Below are 20793 nucleotides of genomic sequence, written 5' to 3' on the forward strand. Positions count from 1 at the left end.
GCATGGAAAATCATGAATTCATGAGCTTAACTCTTTGATGTTTGTGACCAATGTATGAGATCTCAGAATGTTCAACAGAAGGGCTATGACTAGAGATGCAGACATATATTCCAATTTATCAAATCCTGTGAGAGTTGTCCTCAAGTCACTTATTTCAATTTGTCCATTTCCTAAAACATATATTTATATTGTTTATAATTTGTAGGTATTGTATGGGCTGTAAACAATTATTTACAGTACTAAGATTAGCCTGTGTACCGGAATCAATCTCTAACAACAGGTCTCTGCTGATAAAAATGTAGCTCGCAAGAGCAGCCCTGGTGAAATCAAATCCTGTTTTGAAACTAATTTATTCAGGTGTAAAACTCCCATATAATTGTAACTATAAGAACAGCTCTTATCGCACCAGGTTACAGTCCTTTGTGTCAAAGGGTTGTTCATTCTGACATAACTGAGAGGTACTGTCATTATTACCCTTTTTAAAAATCATGCAGTTAAAGAAAAGTTTATTCTTTGCTTGTTTCTGTTGATTTTTAAAAATAATTAATTTAATTTAAGCAACAGCTGATGATATTTAAATAATGTATTTCATTTAAATAAGGTATTTCATTTAAACAATGAGTGCGGATAACATTGCCGGGGCAATGAAAGAGTGGCACCTGCATTAACATGCCCAGTTGAAGCTGCAGTTGGTGACTGCATCTTTATCGATGTTAAATCAGCTCTGTCAGGCTCAGTAATGAGAGAGGCAGAAATAAACAAAAAGAGGAGTGTGGAGGAAAATACATTCATGTGAAACACTCCCTCAAATAGTTTTCCTACCTGCTAGTAGAAATCATGGCCTAAAAAGTTGTTGACGTCGCACCCGTTTTATAGGCAGAAATTGGATGCCTAAGCGTCTAATGTTGCGGGTGACTTTTGCACGCACATTCCACACTGGAAGTGTACCACCCGCTATATTGGTAAAGGCTCAGGTATAGGTGTTACGACCTTTGCATGTGCAAGTAGGGGGCCTAACGCCTGCATGAGGCCCCGTTCCTGAAATTGGGCTGGCCTGCAGTAGTGCTGTGGAGCCAGCAGTCTCAAAGATTGTGGCTGGCCTCCTCTCTCTCTCTCCCTCCCAATCGCCTCTCTTCCCAATCCGCCCCTCCCTCCCGATTGCTTCCCCACTCCCTCCCAGGTCCTACCTGAGGGCTGCTGCAACTTCATCCACTAGGAACTGGCGAGCTGCCTCTGAATGCCCGATTGGCCTATGCTGCTCACCAGCAGTAGGCTGATAAGGCCTGAGGCCCAATTTCAGATGAGCCTCGGACATGCGGCTTCTGGCGTGCTACCAGCATGCCACCTATTTCAGACCCGAAAATGGGCCGAAACAAATTTCCACCCCATTACTAATTGCCACTTTTTCGGATAGGAGTCAGTCGCCAGCTGACCATCAGACTACAAATCATCATATCTGCTGAGTGTCTCTCTTTCAGCTTTTTGACTAGCAGGTTGACAGCAAGAGAAGGAAAATACAGGTTTAACCTGACAGATTTTTTAAAAAAAACTACTCAGTATTTTCCATTGAATGTGATTCTCCCACACACAGTAACATTCCCCTTCAATGTAAATTATAATTCGCAAAGCAGAATCAGAAATAGAATGCAAATCAGATGCAAATTACACCATGGGTCAAATGTTTTGCTTTTATAGTACTTTTAATGTAGAAAGAAAGAAAGAAAGACTTGCACTTATATACTGCCTTTCACGACCTCAGGACATTCCCTTTACAGCCAATGAAATGTAGTCACTGTTGCAATGTAGGAAACACGGCAGCCAATTTGCGCACAGCAAGCTCCCACAAACAGTATGTGAAAATGACCAGATAATCTGTTTTTCCCCTGATTTTCATTGAATAGTACTGTGAGATCTTGATCAATGTCATCTGATCTGGAAACAGGTCAAAAATAGCCCATCCCAGGAACTGATCTTCCTTCTCTATATTGCTGTGATGATAACTGCCTGGTTCTGAGCCTGGGTGGAGGAGAAATGTAACTGCTGGTGTGCTAAAGGGTTGGTGCAAATTCTCCCTACTGGTCAATGTTGAAGTCCAATGGGTATGGCTAGCATGGCGAGTGAGCTCAATATTTACATAAAACAATCCACAGAGGCCTATACTTAGAAAAATGCCAACATAGATGCATTTACCTGGACTTTCTGCTGTGTAAAAACTATACCCTTTTTTCCCTTGCTCCCCAATTCTACTCAAGGAGCATTACAATTGGGAAGAGAATTGGGCCCCAAGTACATATTCAAAGGGCAGGCTGTGACAGCAAATATTTCAGAAAACATCTTTAGAAATAATAGTGGAAACTTTTCCTTAGAGGAAATGGACATCCTCATTAATAAAATCCAGAAACAAATGAGGAAGAGGCTGTTTGGGAAGGGCCAGAAAAAACATATCCCTACAGTCAATATGTACTTCCAGGGTGGAACATACAGGAACTTAATTCTTCCTCTTCAGGAATTTGAATTAATGGCTCCTCATTGACCTTAATTTCATTCTTCTGAATCTTAATTATTTCCATGTGTTTTGTAATATCCACAATATCACTGGCATGATTAAGAGTGAAGAAAAAGGATGACTGCCATCAGAAATAAAAGATATAGCTATTCCCTAGCTCTGATGGGGAGACCATTTCAATTAATTATCAAAGACACTTCAGATCTCGTTTGCTGCACCATCAAGTAAATGAGCCATGAGCCAGAAAGTGTTTATTTATAATCATCTCCCTGGTAGAATTGGAGAGCTAGGAAAAAAAGGGTATAGTTTTTACACATAGCAGAAAGACCAGGTAAAGTAAATAAAGGGGTCTATGTTGGCATTTTTCTTAGTATAGGCCTCTGTGGATTGTTTTATCTAAATATTGAACTCACTCGCCATGCTAGCCATACCCATTGATCTTCAACGTTGACCAGTAGGGAGAATAAAATGGAGTGACATAGACAGAAGAAGATTCTGCCAACCCTTTTCAATAATCGATACATAATTCTGTATCCCCTATGCTCATTTCTAAAACAAGCCATGAACAATAGCTGGGACAAAAAAGAACATGCATTTAAGAGAAGGTTGGATGCCAGAACCAGAGTTGCTTCATTTCCATGTCGATCAATATGATTGATGCAGTAACGGTTCCAACCGGTAGTCATCCAGCTGGATATTTAACAGTCAACTATAAGGAATCGTCCAGTACCATCACAACATGGCCAAAGATCTGGCTAAGATAGCTGTCTCTTCAGTTCCAGCATTCCAACTTTAATGGTAGGCAATGTCACATCAGGTCTCCTGCACTATGATGGGAGCCCATCAGGTATGAGAAGAAGGCACAAACTTCTCCTTGTATTCAGTCACCCAAAGGTTAGAATCCTTGGAGCCATTGTGACTTGATTGAAAGCCAATTAAAGCCTTTTATATGAGTTTGTTAAAAGATTTACATCTGGGTTCTGGAGTTAAATCTGGTCTTGCTCAACAAAAGGAAGCACAATCATGAGGGAATCAGTAAGGTAGACATGGAATGTTTTTTGTTAGTAAAGTAGAAAGGAACTAGGTTACATGATTACCAGTTCAGGAAACCTTAAGCTAAACATAACTTAAGGAGTACTGCATCACACAACAGTTCTTAATTTGTGGACTAACTGTAGGTGGAATGATTGCAGACCTGCTAACACATTTGAAAAAGAAATCAAAAATTCCTGAGTTAAAAGGGAGTTACAGTAAATTGTGCCAATTATGAATGAGCATAAATCATTTTCCTGCAGGTAAACTGTTTTGGCAACATAATGGGGGAGAAATTGGACCTTGTTTCACCCATTTCATGGGCGTGAAAAAAGATTAGGGAGATCCAATTTCAGGGTCTCTGTCCTGCGCTCCAAGGGCACCTGAAATACCTACATACTGGCTCAATATGCAAATGCTAATGAGGGTCCTATCACCTGTTTAAGGACCACTCTCTGGAATTGGTCAGAAACTCAGCAGAGTATGCACCGGGCAAGCTCCGCTCAGTTTTTCTTGTTCCTACTGCGGCCTAGCCAGAGGACCAAAATGAGGCAGCCAACTGAAAGGTAAGTTTTTTCTTTTTAACTTATCTTAATGTGAAGCCAGGAGGAGCAGGAGTGCTCCACCTCACTCCACAGCACTCCTGGGGGCCGTTGCCGGATTGTACTCGCCCCTTCCCATTCGCCCATCCCCCACCCCCCACCCCCCTCAGGACCTAACTGAGGGTTGCTGCTGGTTTCACAGCTGGCCCAAATTGATCCAGAGGAAACCAGCGTGCTTCCTCAGGAGGCCTGAGAAGATGCCTGTAGCTCGTGGCCCAAATACGGACAAGCCTCGGGCCAACCTCATTCTGGCGTGAGCTGTGAGCGTGCCAACCATTTTGGGCCCGAAAATGGGCCTAAACAAATTTCTCCCCCAATGTTTCAAAAATGGTTAGTTTTCCTGAAATTATAGAAAATGACCTGATGAAACTGGAAAAAAGCACATACAAAGGATTTGTACAAATTGAAAGACATGTTCAACTCTGAATTAGTAACACAGAATAGGCAAGCTCTGCTGTGAATTGTTCAAAACAAAATCGCAAATAACTTGCTAAACATTTCAAAATAGGGCCCTATGCTTTTCATACCGCCACCCATATTAACATTATTAATGAAATAGGATGTGCAAATATTTTGCTAATCTTTAGTTCAGTGGATTCAAATTCAGAAGGTGATATTTCTAGTGGCTTATTTATATTTTTTGTGAATTTTTGTGCTTTTGAAAATGGCATGGTCAACTCTATTGAAAGTTGTCGAAAGAGCACAGAAGAAGAATTCACCTCTGTCATAGAGGATATCATTCCCCACATTCTACCCCCAAAATAAGTTTTAACCTATCTCTCTGAAGAATTCAAACCCAATGTGAAAAGACAAGTTCAAACCCACTGTGCCATTTCTAGTCACAAGTGTCAGTACATGAATTCCTTTGTTACTGCGTCAACAACAGGTTATTTTCCCATTTTCCACATCAACTATCCTTGTGTCATCTCTGAGTGGGATTGCCAATATTTGCGGAACTAAGGACAATATGTGCTGTTGGCCCACACCCACTAAGGCACTAGGTTGAAACTGCTTAGATTCACTTCCCTTTGGATGCTTACAGACAGCAAAGAGGGACTCCTTAAATCAGCTCAGACTGAACGGAATTCAAATTCAAGTCTCTGAGGTCAAAGAACAGTGTGCGCATCTATTGTGCCACTCCCAATAACAAAACTAGCTAACAACATATTGGCACATAGAATTTTCTTTTACTGCCAAGATATCCAAAAACAATTTCTACATAATCTTAAAATACACTATTTTTTAAGCAAAATAACTATTTCTCACACCAAAAATTCTGCAGACCACAAACTTTTTTTTATTTACTAAAACTACGCAATATTGTGTAGAAAAGAATAAGTTAATTTTAGTTTAAATTACTGGAGGTACCAATGTATAAGATAATAGGTGAACCACTGACCTTTGTCTTAGTGTAAGCATCTATACATTGATAATATTGAATACTAATCAAAAGATGAAGATATAGCTTTGAAATTCCACTTTTTACGCAGCAGAATTCCAGTATACTTGGAGCAAAGGGGAAGGAAATTGGGGTGGAAATCATTTCCGCTGGGTTTTCGCCCCTTACCTGCTGCACCAAAAACTTCCAAGGGGACGGTGGGAGAAGCAAATGCTTCTTCTACTCCACCCTCCTCCATGTCCATGTCACTTATGGAGACTTATTTGGCAGGATCCCAGGTTCCCTCACAAATTCCACCAGTTACACCTCCTATGCAGCCAATGGTAAGTACATCTACATGAAGCAGGTGTACCTATCGTACAGGCCGTATTGAATCCCATAGCACTATATTCAAATGGCATTCAATCCCAGAGAGATTGACTGCCGTTTGAATGTTGAGCCTACCAGCGAGGGAACAGGAGCAATGAAGATGCGGGCCAGGGAGTGTATGGTTAGACTCGCTTCTCCTCCCCGCCCGCCTGTGGAGCATCAAGTCGCCACTCTGAAAAACTCACCAAGCTCGTGGGATGGTTGCCCCAGTAGAGCCAGTAATGGTGCCGCTGCAATGTTTAGGCTATGATCTGCAAATGGATCATGCCAGATATGTGTAACTATAGTTTCTCAGGTGGATGTCCCATGGCACCATGTGAAGAAAAGCAGGAGAGTTCTCCCCAGTGTCCTGGCCAATATTTATCCTTCAACATCAGTTTAAAAAAAATACAGATTATCTGGTCATTTGTATCATTACTGTTTGTAGAACCTTGCTGTGCACAAATTGGCTGTTGTGTTTCTTACATTACAACAGTGACGACACTTCAAAAGTACTTAATTGGCTGTAAAGCAGTTTGGAACATCTGGAGGGCATGAAAGGCGCTATAAAAATGCAAGAGTTCTTTTCTTTCTTTAAGTTAGAAAGTGAGAATTGAAATACTAGAACTATTTCCATGGGAGCAGAGAAGGCTAAGAGAAGATTTAATAGAGGTTTTTAAAATTACAAAAGCTCACCCCCCTCAGGACCTAACTGAGAGTTGCTGCTGGTTTCACAGCTGGCCCAACTTGATCCAGAGGAAACCAGCGTGCTTCCTCAAGAGGCCTGAGAAGATGCCTGTAGTTCGCCGGGATTACTCATATGAGGCTCGTGGGCCAAATACAGACAAGCCTCAGGCCAACCTCATTCTGGCGTGAGCTGTGAGCGTGCCCAAAAGTGGGCCTAAACAAATTTCTCCCCCATTGTTTCAAAAATGGTTAGTTTTCCTGAAATTATAGAAAATGACCTGATGAAACTGGAAAAAAGCACGTACAAAGGAATTGTACAAACTGAAAGACATGTTCAACACTGAATTAATAACACAGAATAGGCAAACTCTGCTGTGAATTGTTCAAAGCAAAATCGCAAATAACTTGCTAAACATTTCAAAATAGAGCCCTATGCTTTTCATACCGCCACCCATATTAACATTATTAATGAAATAGGATGTGCAAATATTTTGCTAACCTTTAGTTCAGTGGATTTTCTTCCATCAATATTCAAATTCAGAAGGTGATATTTCTAGTGGTTTATTTATATTTGTTGTGAATTTTTGTGCTTTTGAAAATGGCATGGTCAACTATTGAAAATTATGGAAAGAGCACAGAAGAAGAATTCACCTCTGTCATAGAGGATATCATTCCCCACATTCTACCCCCAAAATAAGTTTTAACCTATCTCTCTGAAGAATTCAAACCCAATGTGAAAAGACAAGTTCAAACCCACTGTGCCATTTCTAGTCACAAAATTATGTAACAAAGTGTCAGTACATGAATTCCTTTGTTACTGCGTCAACAACAGGTTATTTTCCCATTTTCCACATCAACTATCCTTGTGTCATCTCTGAGTGGGATTGCCCATATTTGCGGAACTAAGGACAATATGTGCTGTTGGCCCACACCCACTAAGGCACTAGGTTGAAACTGCTTAGATTCACTTCCCTTTGGTTGCTTACAGACAGCAAAGAGGGACTCCTTAAATCAGCTCAGACTGAACGGAATTCAAATTCAAGTCTCTGAGGTCAAAGAACAGTGTGCGCATCTATTGTGCCACTCCCAATAACAAAACTAGCTAACAACATATTGGCACATAGAATTTTCTTTTACTGCCAAGATATCCAAAAGCAATTTCTACATAATCTTAAAATACACTATTTTTGAAGCAAAATAACTATTTCTCACACCAAAAATTCTGCAGACCACAAACTTTTTTTTATTTACTGAAACTATGCAATATTGTGTAGAAAAGAATAAGTTAATTTTAGTTTAAATCACTGGAGGTACCAATGTATAAGATAATAGGTGAACCACTGACCTTTGTCTTAGTGTAAGCATCTATACATTGATAATATTGAATACTAATCAAAAGATGAAGATATAGCTTTGAAATTCCACTTTTTACGCAGCAGAATTCCAGTACACTTGGAGCAAAGGGGAAGGAAATTGGGGTGGAAATCATTTCCGCTGGGTTTTCGCCCCTTACCTGCTGCACCAAAAACTTCCAAGGGGACGGTGGGAGAAGCAAATGCTTCTTCTACTCCACCCTCCTCCATGTCCATGTCACTTATGGAGACTTATTTGGCAGGATCCCAGGTTCCCTCACAAATTCCACCAGTTACACCTCCTATGCAGCCAATGGTAAGTACATCTACATGAAGCAGGTGTACCTATCATACAGGCCGTATTGAATCCCATAGCACTATATTCAAATGGCATTCAATCCCAGAGAGATTGACTGCCGTTTGAATGTTGAGCCTACCAATGAAGATGCGGGCCAGGGAGTGTATGGTTAGACTCGCTTCTCCTCCCCGCCCGCCTGTGGAGCATCAAGTCACCACTCTGAAAAACTCACCAAGCTCGTGGGATGGTTGCCCCAGTAGAACCAGTAATGGTGCCGCTGCAATGTTTATGCTATGATCTACAAATGGATCATGCCAGACATGTGTAACTATAGTTTCTCAGGTAGATGTAAAAAATCCCATGGCACCATTCGAAGAAAAGCAGGAGAGTTCTCCCCAGTGTCCTGGCCAATTTTTATCCTTCAACATCAGTAAAAAAAAATACAGATTACCTGGTCATTTTTCTCATTGCTGTTTGTAGAACCTTGCTGTGCACGAATTGGCTATTGCGTTTCTTACATTACAACAGTGACGACACTTCAAAAGTACTTAATTGGCTGCAAAGCAGTTTGGAACGTCCGGAGGGCATGAAAGGCGCTATATAAATGCAAGAGTTCTTTCTTTTCTTTCTTTTAGTTACAAAGTGAGAATTGAAATACTAGAACTATTTCCATGGGAGCAGAGAAGGCTAAGAGAAGATTTAATAGAGGTTTTAAAAATTACGAAAGCTTTTGATATTGTGAATTGGGAAGTACTGTTTCCTTTGTTTGATGAGTCAAATACAAGGGGTGAGCACTTTAAATTGTTACCAAGAGTGTGAGGAGAAATATCTATATGCAGAGTGTTGCAGTTTGGGATGCTTTTCCACAGGGATTAGATGACGGAGAAACCATTGCACCTTTTAAAGGAAAAGTGGCTAAACATTTCAAAGCAGAGGAAAAATCAGGGCTATGGAGAGAGATCAGGGGGATTGATTTTGGATTGTTCTAACAAAAAGCTAGCACAGACACGATGGATCAAAATGGTCTCCTTCTTTACTGTATGCCTTTATTGTTCTATGGAAAATTAGAGTAATTCATTTCTAATCAATAAAACTGCCCTGATAATGATGTGGTCTTTTGGTCATGCTATAAATGCTCACCTAGCAAGCTTCTGACCTTGGTTAGACCATCAGTGGAAGGCATAGGTGAACGCAAAGCAGATCTTCGCAGAGAGGAAGGGAATTTGTTGGCCAAGTCATCACAATCTGCTTTCACATTTCCCAGCAGTTGCACAGATATGGAGACAGATTTTGTAGATTTATATGCAAGCTACACCTGTATTCATTATTGCGACAAAACACATGGGAAAATAAAGATCTATTTGTGTTTCTCTCACCATATCATTCTCTCTTCCTCTTGTTCTCCTATGTAATTAACAACTGTGTCAATCCATATCCTCTCTATTAATAAACCATTCCTCTCTATTTCTTCATATGGACACACTACATTGTTTGCATTACTCCAACATTAATATACATATCTTCAACTTCAGATAACGTGACAACCCTTGCAACATTCAGTTCAATTTCATTTGGCAGTATTATTGTTTGACATATTAATTGAACTGTTTTTTCTGCAGTGTTACTTGGAATGATAGTTGCTTAATGCACGGATTAAACACTTGGAATTATTTGCTGGGATTACCCACTTATGAGCTCACCAGTTGTGATTTTCCTGTGATAGACATAGACATAGATATTTTCCCATGTGTTAAGATGAATGGGGGCGGGGGGCTAAATTGCGAGCTGGCAAAGGCACACATGGAAAACCTTGGCCATTAATGTTTTGTGCGGCTGCTGGAGTTCACAGGGTCACCACGTATATTAACGAAGTACACAAATGGATTAAATCAGTTCTTAGATACAATGTTGAAGGTGTGTATTTTGTGAAGCGGAAATAAAGAAACCACTGGCTAGAAAAGAGCATGTTACGAAACAGCAGTTGTTATCGTAACTCACCACAGTAATCTTCACTGTAACTCACTGGTGTTAGCCGTGTAACTCACTGGTGTCAGCCATGGCTCAGTTGGTAGCATGCTTTGAGTCAGAAGGTCGTGGATTCAAGTCCCATTCCAGGGACTTGAGGACATAATCCAGGTTGACAATCGCAGTGCAGTTCTGAGGGAGTGCTGCACTGTCGGAGGTGTCGTCTTTGGAATGAGACATTAAACCAATAGGTTTTGAGCACTCTGCCCTCTCAGGTGGACGTAAAAGATCCCATGGCACTATTCTGAAGAAGTTCTCCCGGTGTCCCGGCCAACATTAATCCCCCAATCAACATCATTAAAACAGATTATCTGGTCATTATTACATTGCTGTTTGTGGGACCTTGCTGTGCGCAATTTGGCTGTTGCGTTTCCTACATTATAACAGTGACCACACTTCAAAAGTACTCAATTGGCTTTAAAGCGCTTTGGGATGTCCTGAGGTTGTGAAAAGCCCTAGGTAAACGCAAGTCTTTCTTTCCTTTTCTTTTATTCAGAAATTCACAACAGTGCATGCCATGAAGCTGAACTTGGTAACTAAAATCCAAACTTATTAAAGCACCTCTCACAACATACGTTCCAAGAATTCAAGATTCTCGCTGACTTAGCAGGGTAAGGGTTAACAGGTACACAGTTAAATAAAGCACACTGCACTACTCATATCCCAAAGGAAATGGACCAGCACAGGATCCAGGGGAAAATGCATTTCATGAAGGGATGAATGACACAGAGAAAGCCTTTACAACCTAATGTTTTCTTTGTTTTACTACTGTTTCCTGATGCTTTTACAGCTATCCACTTAGCAATTACAAATACATCCATTTATTTCCCTCTATTTAGGGCACTCCAGACACGGAGGCCTGCTTTTGAGTATCTCTGTTCCTAAGCGCGTTTGTCATTAAAGGAGGTGGAGAGAATGGGAGGGGATTGTGAATAATTCAGTATAAAACATCCGGTCTCAACAGAGACCACTCCACACCAGACTATGTGTAATACTGGGCACTGATTTTACAGAATAACCAACAAGAAGCTACAGCAAGAATTTAACTTTTAAACATAATGTCTATCATGTGGAGTTTGATGAAAATTTCAAGAGGACAGCAGTTCTCCTTAGTACTGTGTGTCCTGTGTTTGATTGGTAAGTAAAAGTATGGAAACAATTACCAGGCAGTCGCTTCTGATGAAATGATAAAAAATTGCATTCATTTCCAACTTCGGCAAGGAATATGATTTTGGTTTAGTATATTTGGTAAATATTTAGTTTCTTCTAAATAGACTCATTAAGGTATTCATTCATAAAAGGGGAGAAAGACGAATGCTAGGCTTTGCAAATGCAATTAGAATTGTTCTTACAAGAAAATCTATTGAGTATCATATTTTTAATCTTGTTAAAATGTATAAGCTAATTTAGAGAATTAAATGGATGGGAATTGCAAATCTCCATAAACTTGTAGCATGTTAAGAATTCTGACCTAAACTTTTGTTCGCTTTGTGTATGGTAATTTTAGTCTGATAAAACCCCAACATATTAAAGATAATTGATATAGCTTTAGTGTTTTTCATTTAAAGATTCAAAAACATTTTTATAACTATCTACCATTTTTAAAAAGTTGTTTACTTGAAATTGTGTGAAAAATTAAATGATAATCTTCATAGTCCCTATGAATGTTCCATTGTTTTAAAACCATACAAAGCAAATAAAAATGTGTAGATTATTTTAAATGTAATAAATTTCTAGCAAGCATTGTAGAAAAGAGATAAAATGGTTTCCAAAGAGTTAACAGATTAAGTCATTAAAATCAAGCATGTTATTGATCACATTATATTGATAATGTTCATGAATATATATATGAACATTATCAATATGTGGGGAAAAAGGAATGTGTTGCATTCTAGGGGATGGTGGGTGGGTTAAATAGTATATTCTGGGAAAAATCACTGAACAATGTATGAATGAATAAATGAAAGTGTGATACTTAGGAGAACGTCAGTAGAATCTTTGGGTGTGATTTTAAACCCCAAGAACGGGTGGGTTGGGGGCAGGTGGGAGTTGAAAATATTTGTTTCTTTGGTCGCGACCACAACCTGGCTTTATTTCCGGGTTTAGCGTTGGTGCGTAAAAGTACGGGCTTCCCACTGGGAATGCAAAGTCGGAAAATTTTGTGGTTGCAACCCAAAAAAACAACTATTTTCAACTCCCATCCGTCCCCAAACCACCCGTTCTTGGAGTTTAAAATCACCCCCTTTATTTCAGTTCACATGTTTGAACAATTAAGAGTTGCTGCCTTAAATTGAATGGAGAGGAAACAAAATCCCATTATTCCCTCAGCTCCACCTTTGACAAGAGAAGCCAAGAGTAACTAAATTTTGATGGGCTTTACACTGGAATTTGTGATATTGAAAGATGGCAGGGATCCAATTGGTCAGGAGTAGCTGTAAGGAGATTTCTGCTGTAACACTTGACTTCCCCTTGTGCCAGAATAACTAATGACATGATGTACTGATACATGTATACCTTCTCATTTATTATTGCCTAATTCTTAGCTAATTAACATTTTTTAATCACTTGGGAGTCTGATGCATGCAGAAACATATCACCAAAATACAAGTCTCCAAACCAACCTACTGAGAAATCTAAACAAGCAGACTTTCTGTTTGCCAAATATGGAGTGCAAAAACTTTCCCTGCAGTGGCACACTCCAGTTACCGAGAGCTCAGGCACAGCCTGGGGAAGCCAAAGCTTAGCAATCTCAAATGTGCACAGGAGTGTCGCTAGTTTAACCTGCCAAAATGGCACATCCTGTCAAACAAAGCACTGGTATTCTTTCTGCTATTTGTACAGCCAGAACCACACGAATTTCTGAACTGAATGGGAAGAATTCCAGCCCACAGTAACAGGTTCACCCTCTCCAGGTTCCTTTAGTGAAGTAGGCTGGCTGGTGACTCATCAAATGTGTCCTGGAATACTGGGATCTGCCTGGTTCAGGAATTGGATTCCAAAGTCTGCCAAGGAGGGTTCACTTGGTTCTGAACTTGAAGTATGGGCATGTTATCTTGGATCCACCTCAAACCCAAAGAGGCCTCATCTTAGAGGTTAATCACTAGTTGGTCATTAGACAACTGATGAGCATGGGTTGGAGACTTCACTAGACAGACAGCAGGTACCAGAAGCTCCTTATGAGCAGCATGGGGAAAAGCACAACTCATCATTCCAGCAATTTAAAGCTTCAGCTGCTTACCTCTTTTCAACCCAATCATGGTAGGCACCAAGCCTTGGATATAAGATCACATATTCTCATAACCATCTTCAGGTAATGCCTTCCAGCAGCGGTTGTTCCAAGTCATGGAGGAAATGCAGTGATGGAGTATGATGCATGCCTATGCCATGCCCAGGAAGATGGTGATAGTTATCTAATAACCAACTAGCCACCATCATCCCAAATCTCAAAATGTTTTCATCATCTATACAACAGGCATTTGCCTTCAATGTAGTAAATGAAACTACACAGGACAGTTTACAATGTAATGTTCTATATGTCCAAGTTCAATGATGTGTACCAGGCTTATTCATCACCAACTGCGTAATCTAGGTCCTCATGTTGAGGGCTTTAGTGAAGAGTTATATTGCCTGTGATGCTGACTCCAGGGTCCTCGGTGAGCGGTTGATGATGGTCAGAATCCTCCCTCCCAGCAGCTGGTTCTACTTCTTGCCACAAATTCACTTCACAGTGGACATATTGATCTCATGGTGATTGGGTTACAAAGAGATAAGCTGGAATCGTCATGGCATATGTGGTGCATTTATGTTAAGTGCATGAGGATGATAGCAATGCACTCACACATTTTACCGTGAGTTGTGCTGTTCCCCATATCACTCTTGAGGAGTTCCCTTGGAATAGTAGGTGTTATTCAGTGAACTAGCATTCTCAGCTAGCAGCCTGTGATTTTCAGTCCATTAAGTTCCCAAATTAAATCTATAAAATTGCCGTCAACATCAAATAAATAAATGCGTTCCAAAATGTCTCACTATAATAGCAAGGTACATTCAAAATAATATAAAGCTAACAACACTTTAAGACAATTGGCAAAAGAACTGGGGGGAGATGAGGAGAATTTGTTTTAAGCAGTGAGTTGTTATGATCTGGAATGCACTGCCTGAAAGGGTGGTGGAAGCAGATTCAATAACAACTTTCAAAAGGAAAAATTTGCAGGGCAATAAGGAAAGAGCAGGGGAGTGCGACTAATTAGATAGCTCTTTCAAAGAGCCGCCACAGGCACAATGGGCTGAATGGCCTCCTTCTGTGCTGTATGATTCTATGACTTTATAATTAAGCGAAACCTACAGGACTGCTGGAAACCATTTACAAATACTTTAGAGAATTGTGCCACTTTGAGTTGCTCTTGGTGGCCGGAGGGTTAATGATCAATGTAGCAGCTGCTAAAGTTCACCGGTGAAAATTTGTTCCATTACTTGCCCGGTGCTTTTCCAGCTGCCAGTTTCGCACGCAACTAAAGAAGGGACATCGTTCCAAAGTTTTCCAGATCAATGACGTTCTGCTTCAATACTGTAACCTACACAACTCAGTTTTCTTTATCCAGCGTAGCCCTGTCTCCTCAGTGATTTTATGGCTGAATGTTTCACATCCATTTCCTGGTTGAAAATTAATGCAAATGTGTAAATATGTGGACCAGAATGTGTTCCCACTCCATGGGTTCCTGTCAGCAGGTCAGATTTTGCAAACAGCAATTTCAGATATTTTGATCAAGCAATAGTTTAGTTATACAGTGAGTTTTGTACAAATGTGGGACAATGCAGAATATTCATAGACCAGGCTGTTCCGTTTTAAGGTACAGTCTTCTCTAGAATATCTAATGTGGTAGTTTTGCAGCAGAGAAAATTATTACTGGACCTCTTTTAATTTTAAACTGTGACTTCAATACTATCTGTATTTGTTAAAACACATAGGTTTTGGATTCCCTCAATCTTCATATAATTGACATCAAAGGGATAAATGTCTGAGACTTTGGGGTGATTTTAAACCCCAAGAACGGGTGGGTCGGGGGCCGGTGGGAGTTGAAAATAGTTGTTTTTTTGGGTCACAACCGCAAAATTTTCGGACTTTGCATTCCCAGTGGGAAGCCCGTACTTTTACGCACTGACGTTAAACCCGGAAATAAAACCGGGTTGTGGTCGCTACCCAAAAAACAACTATTTTCAACTCCCACCCGCCCCCAACCCACCCATTCTTGGGGTTTAAAATCACCTCCTTTAACTCATTGGTAGGATCAGACTTTTGGAAATGAGCAGCAATGTACATTTGAAGCTGTTGAACTAAAGAGTTGAACTAGGTGGTTCAGTAAGTTAAAACACTTGTCTCTCAGAGACCAGATTTTGAATCTACCTCAGATTGATGGCATGCAGGTGTCTTCTCTTTCTGCAATAATAAAAGTTCTGCATGAAATGGGTCTGGGCACTCGCAACTCCACTCATGATGGGGCTTGTCCCCACAGCACAAAATGTTCACAATTTACGCAAGCTTAATCAATGGCTCAGCCGGCACATACACAGCATTGTGTGAAATTGAGTCAAGTAGACCAGACAACTGCTGTTCTCTGCGAGTTAGTCGCTCTCAGCTGGAGCAGCATTTGTGGTCCCATATTGGGCTCAGTATTCCTGGGTGAGGAGGGGGTGAATATCATCCAGGGTTCCCTCTCCTGGACACTGTGATTCCTGCTGAATAGTGCACATTGGTGCATGTCAAGTGAGAGCAGGATTGGCCTCTGTTGTAATGCCCTGCACTGGGCTAGTCTATCAACCTCGGCTGTGCAGGCTCACAGGCAGAAAGATGGCCATTTGGGTGAGGTAACAGATATTGACCAGTACCCATGAATAAGTGCTGCAATGTGAATCAGTGCTTATGGGAGAGAAGAGAAAATGCAAAATTAGAAGGGGGAAAAAAATGGGTCTGGTTGCATAGGGGGTGATTTTAACCCTTCCCGCCCAGCAGAAACCGGATAAGTGGGCAGCTAAAATCGCCCAAATTGCTTTTTTTTTATTCATTCATGGGATGTAGGTGTCACTGGCAAGGCCAGCACTTATTGCTCATCCCTAATTGCCCTTGAGAAGGTGGTGGTGAGCCGCCTTCTTGAACCACTGTAGTCCGTGTGGTGAATGTTATCCCACAGTGCTATTAGGTAGGGAATTCTAGGATTTTGACCCAGTGACGATGAAGGAACAGCGATATATTTCCAAGTCAGGATGGTGTGTGACTTGGAGGGGAACATTCAGGTGGTGTTGTTCCCATGTGCCTGCTGCCCTTGTCCTTTTAGGTGGTAGAGGTCGCGGGTTTGGGAGGTGCTGTCGAAGAAGCCTTGGCGAGTTGCTGCGGCAAGATGTACGGCAGCCATGGTGCACTGGTGATTGAGGGATTGAACGTTTTTTAAGGTGGTGGATGGTGTGCCAATGAAGCGGGCTGTTTTGTTCTGGATGGTGTCAAGCTTCATGAGTGTTGTTGGAGCTGCACTCATCCAGGCAAGTGGAGAGTATTCCATCACACTCCTGACTTGTGCCTTATTGATGATGGAAAGGCTTTGGGGAGCCAGGAGGTGAGTCACTCGCACAATATCCAGCCTCTGACCTGCTCTTGTAGCCACAGTATTTATGTGGCTGGTCCAGTTAAGTTTCTGGTCAACGGTGACCCCCAGGATGTTGATGGTGGGGGATTTGGCGAAGGTAATGCCGTTGAATGTCAAGGGGAGGTGGTTAGACGCTCTCTTGTTGGAGATGGTCATTGCCTGGCACTTGTGTGGTGCGAATGTTACTTGCCACTTATCAGCCCAAGCCTGGATGTTGTCCATGTCTTGCTGCATGCGGGCATGGACTGCTTCATTATCTGAAGGGTTGCGAATGCAACTGAACACTGTGCAATCAGCAGCGAACATCCCCACTTCTGAGCTTATGATGGAAGGAAGGTCATTGATGAAACAGCTGAAGATGGTTGGGCCTAAGATACTGCTCTGAGGAACTCCTGCAATAATGTCCTGGGGCTGAGATGATAGACCTCCAACAACTACGACCACCTTCCTTTGTGCTAGGTATGATTCCAGCCACTGGAGAGTTTTCCCCCTGATTCCCATTGACTCAATTTTACTAGAGCTCCTTGATGCCACACTCTGTTAAATGCTGCCTTGATGTCAAGGGCAGTCACTCTCACCTCACCTCTGGAATTCAGCTCTTTTGTCCATGTTTGGACCAAGGCTGTAATGAGGTCTGGAGCCGAATGGTCCTGGTGGAACCCAAACTGAGCATCGGTGAGCAGGTTATTGGTGAGTAAGTGCCGCTTGATCGCACTGTCGATGACACCTTCCATCACTTTGCTGATGATTGAGAGTAGACTGATGGGGCAGTAATTGGCTTACCCAGCCTGGAGCCACTGAGAGCTGACAGGTTCTGACTTTCATCCGCTCTCCTGGGTAGGCAGCAAGGACACCCACCAAAAGCTGGTGGGGTCCTTTATAATATATGCACGTCAAATCCCGATGATGACATTGAGACGGGACTCCATTTTTACTAGGCGGTCTGAGCGGAAAGCAGCAGTGAGTGTCCCACCGTGCCTGCCCCGTGAGGAAGCGGATCAGGCGAGAAGAGGCCCAAAAAGGTAAGTTTTTAGATTTGATTTTACTTTCCTTTAACTACGACAAATGTGTGACAGTGTCACGTGAGAATGGTTAAATGACTTGAACAATATCATCATATATGGGTTTAAAGGTTAAGCTACAGGCTGCATCTGAATAAACATCCTTATGTAACTGCTGTAATTATTTCTTAGTCTTATTAATCATGGATTTGATGACATCTTTATGGTAAAAACACAGTTCAGCCAGATTTTAAAGCACATCCTGTCTGTTCTGTTATAAATAATGATCAAAGTGATTTTTTCCCTCAAACAATGCGGATCTTTTGTTTTTTAGAGGAACTTTTTTTTAAGAGGCCTACAGAGAGTTCTGGTACAATGCTTCTTTCCCTTCGTGTATACGTAATTGGGACTAATAGCGGCTATAATGTCTCTATAATGTCTATCATATTTTCCAGTGAAGAAGTTGCATCTTCAACACAATTCCCCCTACTTTTGAAAATATTATCACACAAACAGGCTTTAATTGTTATCGTTAGAATTCTCAGATTAGTCAACAAATGTTGAAACCAGGCAATAGCAAATTAAAGGTTGGTTTTGTTTTGAAGAAGTCATAGTGGTAAGAACATTTAACAAGACAGATTTTTACATGAAATGGTGCAGCTTTCTTATTAGAAAATGGGGTATCTGTTGCAAACTAACTTTGTGGACTGTGTGGAAACCTTCTGTCATTTCCCCAGCTTTCCTCCCAAACATTGTCCACGTCCATGCTTCACATTCTTTCTCCCTTTTCCTCCTCCCCTTGTAAAGCATCTTAGCACATTTTGCTAAGTTTTCGGCACTGTACAAATGTAAGCTGTTGTTACTGATGGCTGGACACTCCACAATGTGTCACCATTTGATAATAAGATATTTTTTGAAGCCTGACTCTCCTCATGAAGGTTTGAATGTGCGGTGTCCAGCCAATCACAACACTATTTTCAAACATGGTGATTGAATAATATTTTACATCTCTTGTTTGAATTGAGAAAACATAAACTAACAATCAAAGATTTTACAAAAAAAATAATTATACCTCGTATCATGAGCTCATTTAATCATTACAACATACCTTGGAACAAGAAAAAGGTATGATAATGTGAGAGTCTGGAGTAACAGTTTGCTGCAATGATGGTGGTTACATCATGTCGTGATCAGCCATTTTCTGGTATCCTGTTGACTGTACAGCCATTGGTGTGGATACACTCTGCAAAAGAAGTTCATGCAAAGCAAAGTTAAACTAATGTGAAAAACAGATTAGAGATGGATTGTTGCATAGAAATACGCCAATTACACAAACTTCTAAATTGCAGTCTTTAATTGTAGATAATTGGTAACATCTGTAATTTAGAAAAACAGATGTAATACACAAACAAACCTGCTATCGAACATTTTCCACAATCCATCGTTTACCTTACCCAAATTGCTTTGATGTACTTGCACACATAAACTAAAATAATACTTTAAAATAAGTCACCTGTACGTAATGATTGGTAACTTTTAAAAGCATCTACAGCATTTCTATATGCATAAAAAATTACTCTTGTCATTACAGGAGCACAGTGAACAAAGAAATGTCCTGTGTGAATCTCTAAGTCTAGCATTTAGTCCATATTCCAGGAGTAAGAAACAAATGCAACACAGATGATATCTTTCCCAATCTGCTTGGATTTTTGATATTCAGACGACATTACCAATAGCCCAGTAGTGAAAGGGCATTATTTATATCTCGATATTTATTCTCCATCTTGGGTATATCAATGAGAAAGTGCTTGTGGAACTGGTGGATTACCCAATTTACTGAGATGATCAGAATGTTTATAATGTCATGAATCCAGATGTACTTTGTTTTTTACCAATGCATCTCTATTATTAAAGTAAATCGGTTTGTCTGTCTGTCCTTTTGTTCTAATCACATGGGTCAGCATAGACCAATCTGAGAACTATAATAAGCAAACCGGGATTGATTGATTCCACACTAGCGTTTCTGCTCCTAGCCTGACTCTGTAGGCAGCCTCCACTTGTCCATTCCTTCCAACTCTGCTACCAGCCTTCTCCATCCCACTAGCCTAATTCCCAATGGAGTCTTCCTGCTGCCTGTCCAAAACCAATTCCCTGTCCCTACACCTGTGGCTCCATACCTCAACCCAATGCCCAAATGAACCTTGGTCCTAGCTACATCCTCTGCTCTGAACTGCCACATCAGCCCCAGGTAATTTTACAGAAGCTCCTCATTACCTGTTCTTGGCCTAATCATTGCGCCCACAGTTGGCCGCATCTCACCGTGAGACAACCAATCACATTTAGATCCTCACCCCAGCCTCTGCCCGACCCTCATACAGATAAATACAGGTAAGCAAACACTGCGTAGGAAACAAAATACAGAAAAACTTGTAAAAACAACTGAGTTATATTAAACATTCAAATACACGGCTTAAAAAATCATCAAAGTATATTTGTTTTGAAACAGGTTGTATTTATTAACTGATGTGTGCATCTATTAACATGCAAGCTATGACTGACTGCAGCATTATCTAAGCCTAATCCTTATATCAAAATCCCTCTGGTGTCCTCTCTTACTTTCCTATTTTTACTGTTACTTAATAGATATATTTACATTTACGAATACATTTATTTACAATTTGATATTTTAACTTATAATCCAACATATTTCCATCTAACAATGAATAATTAAATATTACAGTAATAATTTCAAATACTCACATAATTTGATGTATTTAGATTTATATATAGTTGGATTATTAGATTTATTTTTACTATTACATATCCACCAATATTTATAAATTATGTTATATATTGTATATTCTGCATGCTTTTGATGGTCATCTATTCTATTTCTAATCATTAAATA

At 40.6% G+C, this 20793-nt stretch overlaps 1 protein-coding gene across 2 annotated transcripts in view; it reads left to right on the plus strand.

Annotated features, from left to right (window-relative positions):
* The first annotated feature begins 11205 nt into the window (after positions 1–11205).
* LOC137344480 (hematopoietic progenitor cell antigen CD34-like) overlaps positions 11206–20793 on the plus strand; it is a 50018-nt gene continuing 40430 nt past the window's right edge. For both annotated transcript variants that reach the window (XM_068007474.1, XM_068007476.1), the window contains exon 1: positions 11206–11386. In XM_068007474.1, the coding sequence (XP_067863575.1) occupies positions 11308–11386 (79 nt within the window). In that variant the 5' untranslated portion in view covers positions 11206–11307. The remainder of the gene's footprint in view (positions 11387–20793) is intronic.

The sequence above is a fragment of the Heptranchias perlo genome, chromosome 27, assembly GCF_035084215.1.
Source record: "Heptranchias perlo isolate sHepPer1 chromosome 27, sHepPer1.hap1, whole genome shotgun sequence".
Taxonomy (NCBI): domain Eukaryota; kingdom Metazoa; phylum Chordata; class Chondrichthyes; order Hexanchiformes; family Hexanchidae; genus Heptranchias; species Heptranchias perlo.